Raw genomic sequence first — 23,618 nt, 5'->3', positions numbered from 1 at the left:
AATAGATATAACTTAGCCCATTATTTACTATCCTTCGTTGTTTTGTGAAGTAAATTTATCGTTGTCGGCCATCTTTATAGACAATTTTATCATTAAAAACAAGAAGCTTTTGCAATAAATGTTTGAACACGATGCTTTTTTGTGCAATTCTTTTATTGTAGTATCAAAACAACACTAAAAAGTACTATTAAATAAATGAAAAATGATCGTTTGCTACAAATATGGCGGCTTTTTCGTGAACAAGCGCATGTGCAAACGGCTTGATGACGTAAAAAAAACGATGGATAAAGGAGCCGCGTCTATCCACAGCCATGGTGGGGGTTGGATAAAAGATTGCTTCATACTGGATTTGAACCCACAACATGCGGATTGGTAGACTAACATGTTAACACCTGTGCCAATCAACCATATGCAAGTGTGGCTGATTAATAGTGCAGATATTTAATCTCTATGCTCTATCAGCACATCTGACGGTTTCTCACTGACTGCCAGACTGCCGGGGTGCTCTAGTGTTTGACTGGTGGATATTACAGCGATACTACTATACACCATGTTCTCTGTCAAAGTGCTGCAAGAAAGAAAACATTTTTAAGACTGGGACGCTGGTTGTATAATATGTTTATTAATAAGATAAAGTTTTAATGAATAGACAGTTTCATAAGTTTATGTCTTCACCACATAATTACAGGAAACAGCTTGCTCTTAAATTGAGCATTCAATATACAAGGTCTAAGCTATACATAAAGCTGTATAAAGCTGAACAAGCATAATAGCACATTTCCATTATTACAAACTTTGCAAAAGCATATTTTGAATATGTCTTTGAAAAATTTCAAAATACAGTCTTAAAAAATTAAACAAAATAGCTTTCAAAAAATTCACAATACATGTTATCAAATTTGAAAGTGACCACCTAATCAGCGTTGTCTCTGAATTCTAATCGTAAGGTCTTTGACAGCGTTAGAGTTGAAGGTAGGTACAAGCAGTTTGTGGTCTGTTTTAATTGTTACATCCGTATGTCCTAGGATCTACATCTCGAACTTAAACCATAACTGTCACGTATAACTTTTATCGTATTTTCTAGATAAATCAGACACACCGATTCCGACTTTGTACCCAAAATAAAGCTTGGTCCACTAACTTTCAAAATCATGAAGGCTTTTTTAAAGTATTTTAATATCGGTCTCGAAAACAACACGATCTGCACAACAAGCTCCACCCATAAATATGTGACGTATTCTAGCTTTTTAGGAATGGAAAGTAGGGATGTTTAGACCGATTTAGATTAGTAGAGATGGGTGTCTTAAAACCTATTATTATCTAACTTCAGCCTGTAAAATAATCTCAGTCTTTTATGAAAGGTAGATAAACTATTTAAAATTGCTCGTAGCTTGTTACATTATGTTTAATAGGCTGAACCCCAAGGAAAATGAGCTCAAAAAAGCGCGATTTTTTCACAACCTAGCACTGTTATTGTGCTTTTTTGAGCTCATTTTTAAATATGCAATGTTTAATAGCTTATCTACCCTTCAAAAAAGACTGAGATTATTTTGAAGGCTGAATTTAGATAATAATGGGTTTCGAGACACATATCTCTATCATTCTAAATCGAACTAAACATCCCTAGCTTCCGTTCTTAAAAAGCTAGGATACGTCACATATTTATGGGCGGAGCTTGTTGTGCCGATTGTGCTGTTTTCGAGACCGATATTAAAACGCTCTGAAAAAGCCTTCATTACTCTGAAAGATAGTAGATTTGTACTCGAGATCACTATTCTGAGTACAAAATTGGAATGAGTGTGTCTGATTTATCTAGACAATACAATAAAAGTTGTATGTGACAGTTATGGTTTGAAACATGCTCGCGCTATTCCTAATGCTTCAAGTTCAATAGGTGACCATCTGGATTCAGTATCAGTTAGACTTCTTGACTTTGATGCGGCGTGATCCATCTAACTGTACTTGAAATAGCACACATCCTAATCCTTGCGTTGGCGTATCGCTCATAATGATGATAGATTTCTGCGCATTATACAATCCAAGACAGGGAGCCTTATAGAGTTCTGACTTGACATCTTTTGTAGCATGAATCATTGATATCCCATGTCCAATTTTCTCTGCTCAATAATGTTCTCAGTGGCTTAGTAAGCTTGGAAATTGTAGGAGAGAATTTACCCAGTTGGTTAACAAAGCCAAGAAATGGCTGTAGATCTTTAATACATGAAGGGTGAGACAACTCTATAGAAATATGCACAGGTGTTAAGAGTGTTGTCTACCAAACTGAATATCACGAGTCTCATTGAAAGTAATATTTTATCTTGGCCTCTTATATTGTCTTCAGACTGACATACAGACAGACTGACATACAGACAGACTGACAGACAGACTGACATACAGACAGACTGACATACTGACAGACTGACATACTGACAGACGGGCAAACAAACACCGCCCTTATTATATCAAAAATTTCTTTTACTACGTTTTTGACAGATACAATATTTTTTCATTGCAGCAATGCAACGAAAAAAAAATTATACTGTGAAAAAAAAAGTATTTGAATTGACATTAAACGTGTGCGCTCTTCATAACATAGAATAAAAGGTAATCGTGGACCTTAAACCAATTGAAAATAAAAAAAGGCAAACGTTGTTGATACAAACCAATAATACCTCAGTTATTGTACAGTTTTTTTAACAGCCAAAGGGCGACTTTTGGAAAGATCTTGGAATGGATTTGCCAACTCACATATATTTTACTGTTCGTATAATATAAAATCCCTATAACATAGACATTCTCTGGACAGATTATTTACATTATACTTGCGTCTACTGTACTACTGGACAGTTTTTTAAACTTTGCTATAGTCGGCTGCGAAAAGCTTCTTCAAAATCATTCTCTCTTACAGTTCTTTGTGGCAGCTGACCCACAAGTTAAGGATGAGAACCTGTGGCACTTTAAATACTCCCTTCGACGGTCTATGATCCCCTCCTTCTTGTCAGCTGATATGGCACGCAAAATCATGCTAACCGGAAAGTCAGTAGTCTTCATCCACCGAGTGTGCCATGACAACGCTCAGCTCGAGCAGCTAGAAGCCATCAGGAATGCCAGGTCAGCAGCCGCTGTCGGTATCTGTACTGTAATTCATTGATTGAGTTTACATTGTTGTGGTAGATTTTATCGACTGCAAAATAGAGAATATCTCCAGTTTTGAGTTGATTTTGAACTGAAGATCACCCATTCACAGTTGTAAGACATTTGATATAGCAGTTGTTAGTATCTATTGCTTACCACCTGTCAAAATATTCAATCTTAGCTGTGATTACTAGTACGTATATCATCCCACGACCACACGAGCGGAGCGGAAGTGTGGGAGTTTTATGATAAATGCATGCGCACACAACTTACGAAAATTATTAATCAAAAATGAGACGAACCCTCGTCAAGAAATTTCATCAAAAAATTTAAGCATCGGAATTTAAAGTCGTTAAAGTATAATAACGATACAAAACACATTTAAAACTATTTAAATATGTTACCAAGTCTTTGTAAACCTATGATAATATCTTAAAACTTACCCATCCGATCGGATTATACACAAATAGACAGATTAATTTCAACGAAAATCGCCACAAAACGCTTGAAAAGCTTGGTTTAATAAAAGTTAAGACCGGAAATTAAAACGCCGAGGGACAGATAATTGAACGATGAAGTATGGAGATGTCTTGCGCATTTCACGAAAAAATAACATGCACTTTTCACCAGTCTATAGCATTGTCGAATTGCCGAAGGTTTTGGCCATTAACATAGGAGTACAGAAATCGTTTCATTTTTGCTGATTTCAATTTTTTCATTTTCATTTGCCAACACATTTAAATACTTTCCCATTCTAACTGATGTCCAACGCAGTATAAGTAAAGGCAAGCAAATGACGATGATATTTTTTAACGTTTCTTATTACAATAATTAACTATAAGTTTGGATGACTACAGAACAATGACTACGTAGTACAGACTTTCTAAAAATCTAACGCAGTGTAAGTAAAGGCATGACGATGATATTTTTTCTAACGGTTCTAATGAGATTATTGCAATAATTAATTATAAGTTTGGATGACTACAGGACAATGACTACGTAGTACAGATTTTCTAAAAATCTATATAAATATCACAACTTCGTGATATTGTTATCTATGCCGTTTTGAAATGTAAACAAAATTGTGCATTGGTTTTTTATTATTACTATATAAATAATATTGGTTATTCTAATAATATCAATGCATTTTACTTCTAATATTGGCCAATATTGCATTTCTTTTTTTGCAGGAGGAGAGATATAAACATATAATCTTTTCCTTTCATTATTACTATTTGTTGTATATAATAACACCCAGTACATTACAGCTACCATTGCAGTTATCCTATTTGACTGCTAATATTGCATTTCTCAACCATCAGTACCCTTTCTTTTTTCCAATATCACTTTGGTCGTGGGCTGTATGACAGTGGAATTTCTAGAATTCTAGAATTTCTGTTAAAGATCGCTTATCAAAACCATTCTACATTCAACGCAACCAACTTTCAAACTGTGTATAGTACACAGTAGCTTGCCATTTTACTTCTAATTTTGCATTTCAGAGTTATAATAAACATATTTCTTTATTGTTGTTGAATTACATACATTACAGTAAATTAGGCCTACAGCTTTATAACACTTTAATAACAGCTTTTATTTTGCTGCAGTTTGCAGAAATCTTCGAGACGCATGAACGCTCATAGGTTTTCTATTATTGCTGTATTACTATATTAACAATATTGGTTATTTTAATATCAGTGCATTTTACTTATAATATTGGCCAACATTGCATTTCTCCTATTGCAAGGGAGAGATATAAACGTGTAATATTTTCCTTTCATTGTTGTTGTTTGTCATGACCAAACACTTTTTAAATAAATTTTCTAAAAACTTATATAAATACCACTTCTCGATATTGCTACCTATTACGTTTTGAAATGTAATCAAAATTGTGTATTGTTTTTTCTATTATTACTATTTCATTACATTTAAAACTATTTAAATATGTTACCAAGTCTTTGTAAACATATGATAATATATTAAAACTTACCCATCCGATCGGATTATACACAAATAGACAGATTAATTTCAATGAAAATCGCCACAAAACGCTTGAAAAGCTTGGTTTAATAAAAGTTAAGACCGGAAATTAAAACGCCGAGGGACAGATAATAGAACGATGAAGTATGGAGATGTCTTGCGCATTTCACGAAAAAATAACATGCACTTTTCACCAGTCTATAGCATTGTCGAATTGCCGAAGGTTTTGGCCATTAACATAGGAGTACAGAAATCGTTTCATTTTTGCCGATTTCAATTTTTTCATTTTCATTTGCCAACACATTTAAATACTTTCCCATTCTAACTGATGTCCAACGCAGTATAAGTAAAGGCAAGCAAATGACGATGATATTTTTTAACGTTTCTTATTACAATAATTAACTATAAGTTTGGACGACTACAGAACAATGACTACGTAGTACAGACTTTCTAAAAATCTAACGCAGTGTAAGTAAAGTCATGACGATGATATTTTTTCTAACGGTTCTAATGAGATTATTGCAATAATTAATTATAAGTTTATAGAAAAATTACTAGTCGTGGGCTGTATGACAGTGGAATTTCTAGAAATTCCACTGTCATACAGCCCACGACCAAAGAGATGGCCAGAGATACTGGCAAAAAAAGAAAGGGTACTGATGGTTGAGAAATGCAATATTAGCAATCAAATGGCTCTGCAGTGCAATAGGATAACTGCAATGGTAGCTGTAATGTACTGGGTGTGGGTGTTATTATATACAACAATAAGCAGTAATGAATGGAAAAGATCTTTATATTTTCCCCCTGCAATAGGAGAAATGCAATATTGGCCAATATTAGAAGTAAAATGCACTGATATTCTTAGAATAATCAATTTTATTAATATAGTAATAATAGAAAAACAATACACATTTTTCTTTAATTTTCCCACGACCACGCGAGCGGAGCGGAAGTGTGGGAGTTTTATGATAAATGCATGCGCACACAACTTACGAAAATTATTAATCAAAAATGAGACGAACCCTCGTCAAGAAATTTCATCAAAAAATTTAAGCATCGGAATTTAAAGTCGTTAAAGTATAATAACGATACAAAACACATTTAAAACTATTTAAATATGTTACCAAGTCTTTGTAAACCTATGATAATATCTTAAAACTTACCCATCCGATCGGATTATACACAAATAGACAGATTAATTTCAACGAAAATCGCCACAAAACGCTTGAAAAGCTTGGTTTAATAAAAGTTAAGACCGGAAATTAAAACGCCGAGGGACAGATAATTGAACGATGAAGTATGGAGATGTCTTGCGCATTTCACGAAAAAATAACATGCACTTTTCACCAGTCTATAGCATTGTCGAATTGCCAAAGGTTTTGGCCATTAACATAGGAGTACAGAAATCGTTTCATTTTTGCTGATTTCAATTTTTTCATTTTCATTTGCCAACACATTTTAATACTTTCCCATTCTAACTGATGTCCAACGCAGTATAAGTAAAGGCAAGCAAATGACGATGATATTTTTTAACGTTTCTTATTACAATAATTAACTATAAGTTTGGACGACTACAGAACAATGACTACGTAGTACAGACTTTCTAAAAATCTAACGCAGTGTAAGTAAAGGCATGACGATGATATTTTTTCTAACGGTTCTAATGAGATTATTGCAATAATTAATTATAAGTTTGGATGACTACAGGACAATGACTACGTAGTACAGATTTTCTAAAAATCTATATAAATATCACAACTTCGTGATATTGTTAGCTATGCCGTTTTGAAATGTAAACAAAATTGTGCATTGGTTTTCTATTATTACTGTATTACTATATCAATAATATTGGTTATTCTAATAATAACAATGCATTTTACTTCTAATATTGGCCAATATTGCATTTCTTTTTTGCAGGAGGAGAGATATAAACATATAATCTTTTCCTTTCATTATTACTATTTGTTGTATATAATAACACCCAGTACATTACAGCTACCATTGCAGTTATCCTATTTGACTGCTAATATTGCATTTCTCAACCATCAGTACCCTTTCTTTTTTCCAATATCACTTTGGTCGTGGGCTGTATGACAGTGGAATTTCTAGAATTCTAGAATTTCTGTTAAAAATCGCTTATCAAAACCATTCTACATTCAACGCAACCAACTTTCAAACTGTGTATAGTACACAGTAGCTTGCCATTTTACTTCTAATTTTGCATTTCAGAGTTATAATAAACATATTTCTTTATTGTTGTTGAATTACATACATTACAGTAAATTAGGCCTACAGCTTTATAACACTTTAATAACAGCTTTTATTTTGCTGCAGTTTGCAGAAATCTTCGAGACGCATGAACGCTCATAGGTTTTCTATTATTGCTGTATTACTATATTAACAATATTGGTTATTTTAATATCAGTGCATTTTACTTATAATATTGGCCAACATTGCATTTCTCCTATTGCAAGGGAGAGATATAAACGTGTAATATTTTCCTTTCATTGTTGTTGTTTGTCATGACCAAACACTTTTTAAATAAATTTTCTAAAAACCTATATAAATACCACTTCTCGATATTGCTACCTATTACGTTTTGAAATGTAATCAAAATTGTGTATTGTTTTTCTATTATTACTATATTAATAAAATTGATTATTCTAAGAATATCAGTGCATTTTACTTCTAATATTGGCCAATATTGCATTTCTCCTATTGCAGGGGGAAAATATAAACATCTTTTCCATTCATTATTGCTTATTGTTGTATATAATAACACCCACACCCAGTACATTACAGCTACCATTGCAGTTATCCTATTGCACTGCAGAGCCATTTGATTGCTAATATTGCATTTCTCAACCATCAGTACCCTTTATTTTTTTGCCAGTATCTCTGGCCATCTCTTTGGTCGTGGGCTGTATGACAGTGGAATTTCTAGTCTAAACTATAGCTTGTAATCTGATGTTCTTTAATAACGTTGTTAGACTGAATGAAGGCAGCCCGATGTTTAACCAGGAGAATGATGACAGTTTTAAGTCTATGATAGACATCACATACAGAGTAACCAGCAAGCACCTTATGGAAGTCTTATATAACAAGTATAACTTCATCAACCATCTCAAGGTCAGCTTCTACACACCCTCAAACTCCGTGACACGCTTTTGTATTGTATATTGAAAGATTATTTTTGGTGTTTTGGCTATTATGAAGCTCTGTTGGGCATTTGTATTTTACACTGGGCCAATTAAGTTTGACCTTGCAGAAAGTGCCAGAAACTCCTTCAATTATTTTCAGACAAGTCCACCGCTATGACTTGAAACTATGGAGCGAGTGCTAGCTAGATACAAGAATCTTCTGGTACAATTTATAACATAATAACAAATACTTATACTGTTATTGTAACGGTGTCACGCTTGGATGTTACAAACATGTTTGTGTTACCTTCACAGCCATTCTCAGGGGTGCATAGACATTAGCTTTTTTTTAAGTTGCAGACAATTCTTGCTGTCTAAACATCTGTTCATTTGCATCTTTCTTGACGTTTTACTGCGTAATTGTAATTAGAATCTATCAAAGATATTGATAGTCTAAAGCTCAGGTCACGCTATAGAGTGTCGATCCTTTCTCAAATCAGCTGACCTGCTGACCTGTAGCCACTCTAGCTACCCTCCATGCTTGGTCAGTCGCCTCGAGTCGAGTTTCTTGAAGAATAATTACTGGTGTATGACTTTTGCTTTTTCAAAAGTCTTCTTTAATAGGTCGCTATTATCACAAACAACCAATCATTAATCAGCTATCAGCTCCTGAGCAAACTCAAACATGTCTTGAGTCGAATACTTCCTTTTTTCTGTCATTTGTGGTGTTTTGGGTAGTTGGAGCATCGTACAGGAAGTTCAGTCAGGGATTCGCATTTTAGTTTAGCAGTCCGGAAACTTTATCAATTCAGACAAATGAACTGCTGTCATTCAACCCTGTTCAATGTTTGCTAGCTAGATAATAGAATCTTCTGGTAAAATTTATAATAAACTAGCATTAAGTTTGGCGATGCTTGGAATTTCTTTCATTCTCAAAGAAAATTGTTTCACACAAAAAATTAATGAACACGCTCATTGAGGAAGATTGTCCCTAATGCTTGAGAAGACGGTTTCCTGGGTATGTAATCAGACAGATTGTGGCACGTTTATACTGAAAACGGAAGTTCTACGATTGTCAATTCATCCAGGCATCGCTTTAAGTATGCCTGCTTTTTCACAATATGTAAGACGTGGCTTTTATCAGTCTCCCTCACATTGTGTATGTCATGAAACACCACTCTTATTATAGTAATGAGTATGTTGTTGTGAGTGATGACAATAAATCAGTGTCAATTCAAACAGTCAAAAAGCTATATTGTAAAAAATTAAAGAAAAATGTTAGTCTAAACTTTTGTAATTATCAAGGTAATAAATCATGAGTGTATTTTAAAAATTAACCAATAATAATGCTTTATTTTTGGTATCTGTGTATTTCCGGATGAAGATGAACCCAGTTCAAACTGCTGCATCAACTAAGACTACTTTTCATAAAACTCACTCATTTCTGGAGGATTTACAAAATGCATAAATTGTCAAAGTGTAGTAACTCTGTTGTCATTCTGTGTATCTCTAAGTTAACTCTATTGTTGCCAGGCAATGAGACGCTACCTACTACTGGGCCAAGGAGATTTCATACAGCAGCTCATGGACCTGTTGGTGACAGAGCTTTCACGAGATGCCAGCGCCCTCTACCAACATAACCTCAATGGTATCCTTGAAACAGCTATCCGAGCCACCAATGCACAGTATGAGGACAAAGATATCCTCAGCAGACTGGATGTACGCCTCCTCGAGATATCACCAGGTAAAAGTGAGACGAGCTCACTTGTAATTGTAAAAAGAACTGGGAAACATCTCGATTGGGGTTTTTATCTGTGATTGTGAGAATACAGTGCACCCTCAGAATACAATATTGATCCGTTCCAGAATTGGCATCGTATAGTGAAAAAATCGTATGTAGGAGTATAGAAATCATAGTAATTATATAATGCAAACATCCCCTGATAAAAACCATCAAAATTTTATATAAGTAATGTACATATTGAAAATTATTACCAAAATAGTATGTTAACTTTAGCAACTATAGTTACCTACAGTAACTTTATTGTATTTAGCGTATTTATTGGTTATGATCTAGATTAAAATGTAACGTTACAGTGTCTATGTGCAGTGCATACCATAGAAAGTTCTTACCTTTAAGACAGATGTTCGTATAACAAAAACTTTGAATTCACTTCAAATAAGTTTACCTTACTAAAGACACACACTTAAAGGTTGACTTGCAACAAAATTTACATTACAGTATTTGGTATCAAAAGATTCACCATGTCTTTCTCTGTTGTGTTGTAGGTGCAAAATATATGGGAATGTGACTACAAGCTCTTAAAAGCTAAAAAACGAACATTTAATCGCAGCCACACGAGACCGCCGTAGTTTGGATTCGCCTTCCAAAACGGCTCAAATGGGACGTAGTTGTGGGAGATGATTTCTGTTTACACTTTCATGCAACCTTATTCGTCGAAGTATTTTCACAAATATACTTCACGCATTCAATGAAACCATGTCTATTGTTCTTACGCGTCTGTTTTATCGCCATTGTAATGCTGTCATTTTTAGCAGTGATATCTTATAACTTACAAAATTCATTTAATTTTTTAACCTTAGCTCGAAGGAGTACATATCATTGTCTGATAATCATGACGAGCCTGTTGGTCAACTGTGATAATCGAAAAGTGCTGCAAAAATGATTTGCGAAGTATTAGGTCACATGATCAGATTACGACTTGACAATTAGATAATGCCGAAACAAAACTGTAAAGTAGCGAAAATCTATATTTGATACGGGGTCTTCGGTAAAACCCGAAGTGTTTGTCATAAACTAGTGCTACGATAAGTTTAATATTGAGCTTTTTATTGGCCTTTCAATTCACGTGAGAAGACGATAACCAAACTAATGAATACGTCAGAGAAATAAAGAGATTCCAATCTACGGCGGCTTTTCGTTTTTGAGCTTTTAAGAGCTTGTAATCACATTTCCACATATTTTTCACCTACAACACAACAACGTAAGACATGGTGAATCTTTTGATACCAAATAACTGTAATGTGAATTTTGTTGCAAGTCAACCTTTAAACCGAAGTTTTAGTATGTACTTTAACTATTTTACTGAATTTCAACTTTTTATCATTAAAATTCTATCACATCAATTTGTTTTTGTTTTCAATATAACTTTTAGCGGTCCTGTTTAAAACATTCATTTCAACCTATTTCGGCAAGAAAACGTTGTTAGCAGGTTAAGGGAAGTTGTCTAACCTTATGTTTAAAGGGATCGCAACTCCAACTTGGTTACTGGTTTCAAGGGGAATATATGACCGTTTTACATACAGTCATACTTCAACTTACGAGCTTAATGCGTTCCGAGACTGAGCTCGTATGTCAATTTACTCGCATGTTGGTGCAATTTATTTATATATAGAACAATTAAATATGTATTGATTGGTTTCCATACTCTAAAATAAGCAAATAAAACACTCAAAACAAGATATTGTAACAGAAAGAACATGTTGGTTATTCTCCTTACGTACTACATGCTTTCAAAAAGCAACAAATAAAAAATGATACAAGGAAATGTGATTAATTAAAATGTAAAATTAAATACATGCAATAGCAGTTAACACTCGCGTTTGCCAGGAAGGGAGATATAAGTTATCCTTCGTTACAACAGTTGACTTTGATAAATTTGGATTTTATCTAAGTGTTAAAAGACAAACTTAGAAGCAAACCTAAAAGCAAACTTTCATTTTCAACTAAACGTAATTAAAATTTCTTCGGCGTTTATAGTTTGAAGATTCTTGCTGGTTAGCGAGAAATTTTTCCTTTTTTTCGCTTTACGACTAGCCGGCCGTTTTAAGATAAACCTATCTAAGGACGTTTGCCTTTGTCGCCCTTGCAACATGTTGCGATTAGGATGAACACAAATGTCGTCACAAATGGTTAATGCACGACCACTAGCCAGCTTGTCCGAATGTCTATTAAACTGTTTGGATAGATAGCGCCGGCCTTTTCACATAACATCGTTTCAGTTACGCTGTCACCGGCCAATTGTTTGTCCAATGCCATCAACAGTCATGAAGATCGCTGCACCGTTTAGAAACTATGGTTAGTCCTTTTGCGAACTACATGCCCTGAATATAATCCTTCTGTTTGATAATTATGAATGTACATGTATTTCTGTCATATTGCCGAGCTAGCTCAATCACGCATACACATTTCGCATATTTTTCAATATTTTTCCGTTTAATATCAATTGTTATCATTTGCTTTTTCTTTGTATTATCTTTCATTTTACTGGCAAACTTTCGGTCTACGCATAGTACGTTTAATTCACATAATTCTGCACAGAAAATCGTGCACAAAAAAACACGGTACAACAGTATAACCTGTGCAGTTAAAAAATACAGAGTGATGCTGTTCTCATAAAACACCTCCGGCATACTTGGCAACTGACTCACGTGCTCGTATCTCAAACATGGCTCGTATGTTAGTGCTAAAACTTGCTTGAAAGCTGGTTCGTATCTCAAGTTTCTCGTACGTTGGAACACTCGTAAGTTGAAGTATCACTGTACAAGAATTGCTGAACTGAGAGAACACGATCATCGTGTCTCTTTCAAGTGTTATGAAAATAATTCGGCAAACAGCATTTCGGCGTCTTTGTTATTTTGACGCACGCAATAAATACACCAACTGCCAAATTTGAACTCGCACGAAAATTTTGTTGAATTCGTATGGTGAAATAAGATTTGTATGGTGAGGTGAGGAAATCATCATGTTACACTTCATAAGGTAAAAATAATTGTATACCAGGGTAATCATATCCTGAGAGTGCACTGTAGTTACTGCCAAATAGCATGTGTGTAATATTATTATATTATTTATAGTCAATTTCATACAAGTGTTAAACCATAACTGTCACGAACAACATTTATCGTATTTATTAAGTAAATCAGACACGCTGATTCCGATTTTGTACTCAAAATAAAGATTAGTCCACTAACCTTCAAAGTCATTTAGGCTTTTTTAAAGCGTTTCAATATCCGTTTCGAAAACAACACAATCAGCATTACAAGCTCCGCCCATAAATATGTGACGAAACCTAGCTTTTTCAGGAATGGAAGTTATGAATGTTTAGTCCGATTTAGAATAAAAGAGATGGGTGTCTTAAAACCCATTATTATCTAAATCCAGCCTGTAAAATAATTGCAGTCTCTTATGAAAGGTATATAAACTATTTAAAATTGCTCATAGCTTGTTAAATGACGTTTAAATGGGCTGAACGCCGAGAAAAATGAGCTCAAAAAGCGCGGTTTTATCACAAGCTAGCGTTGTTATCGCGCTCTTTTCAATATGCAATGCTAAATAGCTTATCTACCTTTCAGAAAAGACTGATATTATTTTTAAGGCTGAATTTAGATATTAATGGATTTTAAAACACCCATCTCTATTATTATAAATTGGTCTAAACATCCCTACGTAACTTCTGTTCCTAAAAAGCTAGGTTACATCACGTATTTATGGGCGGAGCTTGTTATGCTGATCGTGTTGTTTTCGAGACTGATATTTAAACGCTGTAAAAAAGCCTTCATTACTCTGAAAGTTAGTGGACTAATTTTTATTTTGAGTACAAAATCGGAATCAGCGTGTCTGATTTACCTAGTAAATACGATAAAAGTTTTTCGTGACAGTTATGGTTTAAATCTGATACTCATATCAGATTTTAAAGTATTTTATCAGAAAGTGTTGGTATTTTTCTATTGTTTCAGATTTTGTTTGTAGTTTTAGTTTGTCTGGCTGCCAGGGAGTTTCAAGATTAAAATTGGCAAAACTTGAGCGCAGTTAAAAAGCTCAGAAGTAAAAGACATGCCCAAACTTCCCCTAAAATGAAGTCAATAATCACGCTTCTTGTTTATAAGTTCATCTACGGTCTCATCAGCATTGGGTGTTCATATGGTTACATTTACAATGTCTATAGCAATGTATCTAAGGCTATATTTGAAGTTTTATGTTAACAATCAGTAGATAGCATGTGACGCATCTAAACAACCTGACATGAGCTTGAATCTCATCTGAAGCAAATTTTTCAAATAAAAAAGTCAACAGTTTTATGCTAGTTCAGTGTTTTTGTAATAGTAACCTTAGATCGCTATGGTTTACAGATGCACAGATACACTATTGCAACGATGCAATTGAAAATATTAATATAAAGACATCAAGCTTCAATTTGATGTAATTTTTGTCTTTTTAGACCACATCTAGAGACAGTTTAGAATTTGACAGTTTAGAATTTGACATCGAGAGTTTGAATAAGATCTTTTCTTTTAATGCTCGGAATCAAGCTGCGATGCGATCATGACATCTATAGTTACCAAGAGACCGACAGAATAAAGATGAGTAACGCTGCAACTAAAATGCAATACCGATATCAATAATTAGAGAAAGAGGCAGCCGCTCAACTAATGACGTCATTGTTTCTTCTGAACCTTTTAACCGTTATCAAGTTTTGTCGATTTTAATCTTGAAGCATCCTGGCAGTCAGATCACCTCAAACATCGGAAACCAAATCACAAAAGATGTAAAAGAACTGATACTTTCGGATAAAATCTACTAAAATTTTGTGCAAGTTTATCTTTAAAAAACAAAATAGTGTGAGAGTTGATTATGAACAGGGGATCTTGGTTGGGACGTGTTCAGTCTGGACTACAGGACCCGAGGCCCAATATCAACAGTCTTCACTCATGACACTATGATATTCTACTTACGCATATTCAACTTCCTGTGGAGAGCTAAGAGGATGGAGTATGCCCTCGCCAACCTCTGGAGGTTGAAACAGGAATATAGCCGTAGACTCAGGTAGGAGTGTTCTATATACTCACGCTTCCCGCTAACTTGAGATGATTCACCGCAATATAGAGTCATCAGCTGATATTAACATACCATAAAGCTTCTATTTGAATGTCATGGCCCTCCATTTTCAATCCTTCTCCTATAGTTGCGGTCAAATAGAGGTGGCATTCAATTGGAGGTTTTACAGTATACGCTACTCGTGAAAACTACTTAAATTTGGTGCTCCGTGTAAAACCTAGTGTGTTTAATAAGGTAAAAAAGCTGACGTCCATTATAAATGTAATAGTTTGAGTTGTCCACTGAAAGGAGGAAATAACTTTACATTTTTATTAATATGACTCTGGGTCATTGCCAGATGAGACCCTCGAAGTTATGGTTATAATAAGTCTACTGTTAGAAGGCTGAGCCCTACCAGTAGACATTTTAATGTTTCATTAGCTACACAGAAAAGTGAAATATGCAGGTGTTTAAATGGTAATGGTGCATCTTAGGTCGGTACAACGTGCATACAACGCATGCGCAACGGACATACAAGGCACTTGCAAAGCACAAACATTGTGGATACAACACGCATACACTATCATCACAACGCACATGCGACAGTCAATAGAAAATAAATAGAATACTTTGTGTAATGTTTAGACCTGTTTTATTAACAGACTATAAATGTAAATAGACAATTGAATAATAATATAATATTATTACTATTATTATTAGTGGCACATTAATATTATTAATAATATTAATGTGTAATAATAGTAATAATATTATATTACGCTTGTGTGTTTGTGTTAACAGTGTCACGTTGTGGCGCATGCGTTGTTAATTACTTGTGTCGGCGTTGTATCTACAATGTTTGTGCGTTGCAAGTGCCTTGTATGTCCGTTGCGCATGCGTTGAATGCGCGTTGTACCGACCTAAGATGCACCGTTACCGTTTAAATAGCTAGTTTTTGTGAAATTAAAATAACATTTTTCATCATTTTATTAAAGACCTTTAACATTCAGCAGTGGCAGCAGCAGCACGCATGTATAGCATTTAAAACTTTTCTAAACAGACTCGAGCATGTTGATAACAACAGTAGTGGCATCAGGCTAGCTATGATCTCACCAATGAATATAAAACACCTTCATGAGATGACAGTTATAATCAATTATCTAGAGTGCTATCAAGTTCCCTACGTGTTGGGGGGCCCCAGTTAGGTGTGGCTCAGGTGTTAGGATTATGATCGAGTACCCTACATAACTTTTTACAGAAATTCGGTAGCTTTTCCTTTAGTTGGTCCACGCATTGGATAACCAACTGTTTAGGGTCTGTTGGCAGTGGATAAGAGCATGTCTGGTGATAGATTTGCAAAAGATGTGAACCAAAATTTGTATAGATATTTTAATGTTAACCAAACTCTTTCCTTGTAACAAACCCTGTCGATGTAGGCTAAAAATGCTTTGTTGGATATATTTGCAAGCCTTCGATAGAGTAATTACCATGTTGGTCACATATTGCTGAAGGTGGCATTAGAAGATAACTCCAAGTTTCTGAATACACTGTAGAAACAGTATTGCATAATTGCTGATCATGCACCTCCCATGGTTGATGTCTTTTCGACATTTCATTACTCATATTTTGCTAGTATATCAGTAGGGAATCTGACAGCGCCTTTAGAGATCATTGCAGTCACTGAATAATTGAAGACTTTAGAATTAACCCAATCTGTTTTTGAACATCCAAAATAAAATGGCTCTAAAGGAGCTTCATTGTTTATTCGTTTGGGAGTTGCTTTCTCTTTGCGTCTGCATACTGTTGTATTATTTCAACTAGGCAGACCCTCTGATTTCTGGAATAAATTTATTAGAATAATCCAAGTTGTTATTAACATCTGAATGTCAGCAACAAATCTTATTACTTGTTGTAAAAGCTGATTAACACATAAAAATGTTTCAGAACACAAAAGGGTTATTGTTGAAGTCATTCACACTTTTGGTTTCCAGGATTGTGCAATTTGAGTGTAACCCCAGATGGTAAACATCTATTGTACGGTAATAGTAAAACGAATAAATTCCTTGAAATATTAAAATATATTACAATGTCAAACATAGAGCAGAAGGTTGCAGTTGAAGAATCCATGACACTAAACAATTTTAATTAGCTTAGATCACCAGAACAAGTCATATGTTGGCTCTATGAGTTGAATAACAACTGAAGGTACGAGTGTGAATAATACCATAATAAGACAGCATAAATGGTCAGTCACGCGGCCAGCTGCTATTGAGTTAGATAACTAAAGTTTTTAATCTTGGCGCATATATAAAATTGCTTGAAGGATTTCTTCACAATATCTTTTTAGTCTCAGATGACTCGCCTATTATTAAGCATTAATCATCGTTTCGTTAACTGAGTGCCAAATGTGAGCAAAATTTATAAATGCCCAGTTAAGAGTTGTGTTATCGCTGTTCAGGCTGATGTATATATATGTACTGATGTACTCAGCTCATCATTTGTATGACATTGGTACTAGGACTAGAATCGGTTCAAAATTCTTTTACATTGCCCACATCTCATTGGTCAGTTCTTTTATCATCGAGCACACTTCTTTAATTTGTAAAAGTCGCTGACGTTCATTAATTTTTTTGCAGAACTTGAAAAATGGGAGATATTGCTAAAAAAAAATTTCTTTGGCTCTTAACTTCTTTGGGCAATATATCTCCTGAGCAGAAGGTATTGAAAATATGAAAAATATATATGTAGTTTTTGAAAATATGGGAATATATAAGAACATATCATCATGTATTTCTATCAATTTAATCAACACTTTTATCATTGCAGCCCCATGTCTGTGTCCCCATGTCTGTGTCCGTGTCTGTGTCCGTTGCTGTCTGTGTCCGTGGTGAATATGTTTATGTGTCAAAAGGCTGTTTCAGGAAATGTCAGAGGTTGTTTCCGTGTCGTTTGAATTAATCTGGCTACTTTAAATATCAAACTTGCTGGTAGAATTTATTCATCAGCTCTTTTTTGCCTTCTTTTTCCATTAAATATAAACTTTGCTAAGATCTGGGTTGATATGAATAAGTGGGTAAAGCTTCAGAAAATGCAAATAATTTCATTTCTGTATTGTTTTGTTGCATTGAGGTGGTGAAGCCATATGACATTAAGGACATCTTTGTAATGAATAGCCCAAATTTCATACACAGCTGTGGGTTGTAGGGGCATGTCCGAGTTGGATGATCTGCTGCACTCAGCGCATGTCATAGCCTCAGAGATGATACATTTCACACAACAGATTGGATATTATATCAACTTTGAGGTACGTACTCCTTCCCCCTCTCCCTCCCCCCTCTCCCTCCCCCCTTTCTCTTTCCTCCCTCTTTGATGCTCACTTACCATTCTGTAGTTTTACACAGTAAACAGAGGGTTTATCTTGGTTTCTGAATGGATATGGTAGCATGGTTTTTTCATTCCTTTTTAATTATTGCACTGGGTTGACAACTCCAGATTATTTACTGATTGTCTCAAGCACATACTGAATACTTTATGTACTAGTTGATATTTTAAACTGTCATTCATCATGGATTAGACAAATGATAGCACAAAAACCATGTCTTTGATTAAAAGAAATACACTTGTTTGTTTCAGATTAATGCAGATAAAACCAAATGGTTTCAACTTTTTTGAGAAAATCTCGCAAGAATCTTTTCAATGTGAATAACATTAGTTTTCAGTGTCATTGCTGTTAGCCTTGGTAAGGATTTTTAGCATGTAGTAATTCATGGGCATGTTTTTTTTAATTAAAATATATTATTCTTGTATTTTTTGTACAATTTCTTAAAAAACATTCCTAAAAGAGGTTCTTTTTTTATGTGGTTTATTTTATTTCGCACAGGAAGTTGTTTTATTTTTTGTATTTTTCAAGTTGAAAATTCATCATTTTTTTATCCATAGTCTAAAGAAATTTCTGGAATAATGGTATGTGAACGGTCAGAGTGTTTTGCTTTGTTATTACATATCAGGTGTAGGTGACCGGGCAGTGGATATCGCGGATGATGACTCTGACATGTGGCAGCGCTGGCGGGTGCTCACTTCTGCTTGTCCATAAGCTGTAATTGTGTCACATGACCAAACTATGACTCGCACTTTAAAATATTTCATGTCAACAAAGGGTTTACATGTCTTTAAAATCATTCTCTGTTGTCAAGTCGACTGCTGGATTCTGTATAAAATTTCAGTTTTATATGCTTTGATCAATGTCTGCTGTTGCAGATAAATGGAATGGTATTCGCTGCATATAATATCAGTTTGCTCATTGTGGGAGTTGTGTTTCCGTTATGTTGGACGGGGGTTTCGCTGATACCCCACAAAATTACAAGACCCAGTTATTTTTAATCAATCCGCTTCCTTTCCAAGTTGTTTTCCATTTTTACTCAATCCTTTTTAATGAGTGCATTCATGACATCATCAGCTGCAAACAATGAAGTTACTAACTTTATATCTATCTCCTTGAAACAAAACTCTGAATGCTTTCGAAATGTGATGAATTGTATAACTTGCTTTTCCTAATCAATTGAGCTATCATAGACTTTTCCTTTTTGGATAAATCCTGATATTGGAAGCATAACTCCCACTAGATTTACAATCGGTTGTATTCCTAACACTTAGTTTGTTGATGAGCTGTTCGTGCTGATTATGTTGGGCTTGCAAGGCATGATCATGACTCACACTTAGCTCATGGCTGCCAAGTTGTTATTCATTTAGTATGAATCAGCTAGAACTGTCATATATAAATATTAGTAAGTATAAGTAGCTCCGCTATCCAATGAAATAGTTTTTGTATTTCAGAAAGTTACACATCACATCAACAATTTCTTTGGTCAATACAAAATTTGTTAATACATTCTTCATACTTTTAGGTAGGCGTGGTTTTCAAAAAGGTCATTGCTATTGTTTATAAATAGTACAAACACCGCATATATGTATCCTTCACTTTCCGTGCGCATAAATCAAAATTTCCTATGAGTTTAGTAATGTGGTACTTTTTATAGATATAGTGAACTATTAAAAGAAGTCCTTGTGGAATAAATCTGAAATTCTAAACTTCTGCAGTAAATAATTTGTCGCAGGACAAACCCACAACCCTGGTGTTAACACTTTAGTTGCCAGTGATGAATTATAAATTGTTGAATTATAAATTGTTGAATTATAAATTGTATCTTAGGGATTGTCTTCTATCAGACAATATAGGTACTGGAAATCTTTTTCACAAGAACCGGTTTGTTTGCTGTGTTTAGCAGCGAATTTTCGGTAACTTCATGTCATGATGTCCGAGGTTATAGAAATTCATAGATTTCAGGGATCAATGCCTAATTTTACATTAAAAATGTGTCTGTTGGTTAGATTGTTAAAGTTATCTTCTCTTGTGTTTATGATGATTTGTCAGGCTAACATCTAGTGTTTGTACAGGTTATTGAGTGCGCATGGGATGATCTCCTTAGAAAAGTAGACAAGGCCGAAGACCTTGACCATATCATCGCTGCCCATCAGCAATTTCTCGACAGCATTATTACCAGGTGTCTCATGGACCAAGTTCACAGGGTGAGTGTCAATCACTAACATTTGTTAGTGATTGTCTCAACCATAGACCTATGACCTGACTGACAATGGTGCAGACAATCACTAACATTTGTTAGTGATTGTTTCAACCATAGACCTACTCTATCAGTCTTTTGGTTCTCAACATGAATGTAAACCATGTAACTCCTTTGGTACCAAATTAATTTTTGTACCGTGATATAATTAATCGTCGGTAAAATCCTATATTTTACAATGGCCCATATAATTTCACCTAAATCTTGAACCACAAGGCCTATGAAAAAGGCTTTGATACCAAACTAATCAGCACAAGATTTTGCATCATGTGATGCTATAAAAAGGTCTATATATACATGTATATATATATATATATTATATACAATATATATATACAATATATATATATATTGTATATATATATACAATATATATATATATATATATATTGTATATGTATATATATATATTTATTATTACTATAGTTATTATTACTATATATTACCCTATATATATATAGGGTGTATATATATATATATATATATATATATTGTATATATATATACAATATATATATATATATATTGTATATATATATATATACACCCTATATATATATATATATATACATGTAATAATATATATATATATATATTGTATATATACAATATATATATATTGTATATATACAATATATATATATTGTATATATATATACAATATATATATATATATTGTATATATATATATACACCCTATATATATATATATATATACATGTAATAATATATATATATATATTGTATATATATATATTATTACTATATATATATATTTATTATTACTATATGTGTAGCAGAATAAGCTCGACACTTTTTGGCTCATTCTGCTACCACGACTAATAACTCTAGTTCTGAGTTCAAAGATTTATCACTATAGCTTACGACGTTATTATTATTATTGTTAAACATGAAATAATCACAGCCACTAGTACTATTACCCATTAATTAATCACCCTTAGTTAGATAATATGTGAAGCCTCGGTAGTGGTAATGGGTCTGACACTGATGGTAATTGCCAAGAAAAAATTGTGATGAAAATTAACGTTTTTGCAAAATAAAACTTGACTCAGCTTGGTTGGAAACATGTTTTCTATTGGCTCAACCCAGGAAGATGATTGGTTCCTTTCATATAAGTACAGACCCGATACGTTAATTACCTACTCGCTAATCAGAAACAATTTGTACGAAGCCTACTAGTTGCAGCTAATCACTCACTTCACACAGTTGCTACTCCTTAATTTACAAACCATTTTAGTCGATTTTATCAGAAAGTATCAGTATTTTTCTATCATTTGACATTGTTTTTGATGTTTGAGGTGATCTGACAGTTGGGAAGTTTCAAAATTAAAATTGACAAATTTTGATCACGGTTAAAACGCTCAGAAGAAAAATACGTTTTGAAATGACATCACTAGTGGTACAGCTGTCTGTCTCTCTCGTTATTGGCATCAGCTATTGCGTTCAAGTTGCAGCTTTATGTGTTTCTATTCTGCCAGTTTTTTGCCGAGGTGCACCTATAGACGTCATAATCGTGTTTTTTGTCAGAATCTTGGATTGTTAGTGGATTGTCTTGGATTGTCTGTAGCATGCTCATGCTGCTTGATCATACTGTTTGCAACAAACCACATCATTGTTCTGTTGGACTGATTACTTTGTAAGCTGACATGTGGTCTGGCTCCTTGTGGTGCATTTAGGAAAGACCGCTTTACATATGTAGCTGCTGTTGAGTTTATGCATTTGGCTTTATTTTAATTCTGAGTAATTGTTTTTTTTGGAATAATATCTTTACTTCTTTAACATGTTTGTACACCAAAATGAACAGAGGTCAAGGACAAATGCTAGTTATTATTATTATAGTTGTTGTTTATTTGGTCATCCGATTGGCTAACCAAAAATGTTTACTATAATAATAAGAGCCATGTCAGTTTAAAGCCACGCTAGAAGCGTTGAGAAGGCAAACTCGCTACCGCTGCGACACTAGATCACGTTTCTACATCGAAGAATAGTTGCGCACATACTTATTACCCATGATGATCTTTCACAGTGCACGAACTGCCAGTGAACTAGTTGTATATAATTTACAACACATTATTATTGCAGCTAAAAATATGTATGTGTTATGATCGACAGCTTGTTGCTGTCATTTTTGGATCTTGGGCTTTTCTAGAGGTTTGTTTATGGTGGCCCAGAAAACAAATTCTTTTATCGAGATAATAATGAGTGCATTGCTTTTAGATCTGTTTGTTTCAAGTCTGCGTTGATAAGGAAATGCTGCGTATTAAAAGCTGCTGTCTATCATTATCACGTTCATTATGTTGCTATGACTATATTTTGTAAAAAAGGAAGCGCTTGACTGTTCAATTTTTATATTTAAATATTGTATTTAATATTGTAAATTTTTAGATTTAAATGTAAGTATTGTATATTTAAATATAGATTCTACACATAAAATGTTTCATTTAAAGCCACTGCAAACGTGCAATGTTGCGCAATAGAAATGGCCCACCTTTGGTTTGCGCTGCCAAACATACAGACCCAATTTCATTCGCTCATAAAATTGTGCCAACTGATTGAAACCTGCTTAAATTATATACCTATCGATAGACAGCATTCACTCAGCTTTTTCACGTATGTTACTTCCTTGTGAATTTGTTAGCGAGTACTCGTTACCTTTCATTGATCTGTACCCTATTTTTACTCTCACCAAACTATGGCCAATTTATAATTTGTTCTCGCTTTTAGTTACAATAAAATATTTACTCACTTTAAACAAAATTTCTGACGCATCAACTCAATCTTGAGATGGTATTAAACCATAACTGTCACGTACAACTTTTATCGTATTTACTAGGTAAATCAGACACGCTGATTCCGATTTTGTAC

At 34.1% G+C, this 23,618-nt stretch overlaps 1 protein-coding gene across 1 annotated transcript in view; it reads left to right on the top strand.

Annotated features, from left to right (window-relative positions):
• The window catches only part of LOC137401439 (gamma-tubulin complex component 3 homolog), a 55,025-nt gene that overhangs the window by 16,952 nt on the left and 14,455 nt on the right, over positions 1-23,618 (top strand). Inside the window, exons 11-16 of the mRNA XM_068087780.1 lie at positions 2,909-3,111; positions 8,106-8,244; positions 9,789-9,999; positions 14,919-15,102; positions 18,298-18,397; positions 20,548-20,679. Of these exons, the coding sequence (XP_067943881.1) occupies positions 2,909-3,111; positions 8,106-8,244; positions 9,789-9,999; positions 14,919-15,102; positions 18,298-18,397; positions 20,548-20,679 (969 nt within the window). The remainder of the gene's footprint in view (positions 1-2,908; positions 3,112-8,105; positions 8,245-9,788; positions 10,000-14,918; positions 15,103-18,297; positions 18,398-20,547; positions 20,680-23,618) is intronic.

This window comes from Watersipora subatra, chromosome 8, assembly GCF_963576615.1.
Source record: "Watersipora subatra chromosome 8, tzWatSuba1.1, whole genome shotgun sequence".
NCBI classification, from domain to species: Eukaryota; Metazoa; Bryozoa; class Gymnolaemata; order Cheilostomatida; family Watersiporidae; genus Watersipora; species Watersipora subatra.
This window is presented reverse-complemented; position numbering and strand designations above follow the sequence as displayed.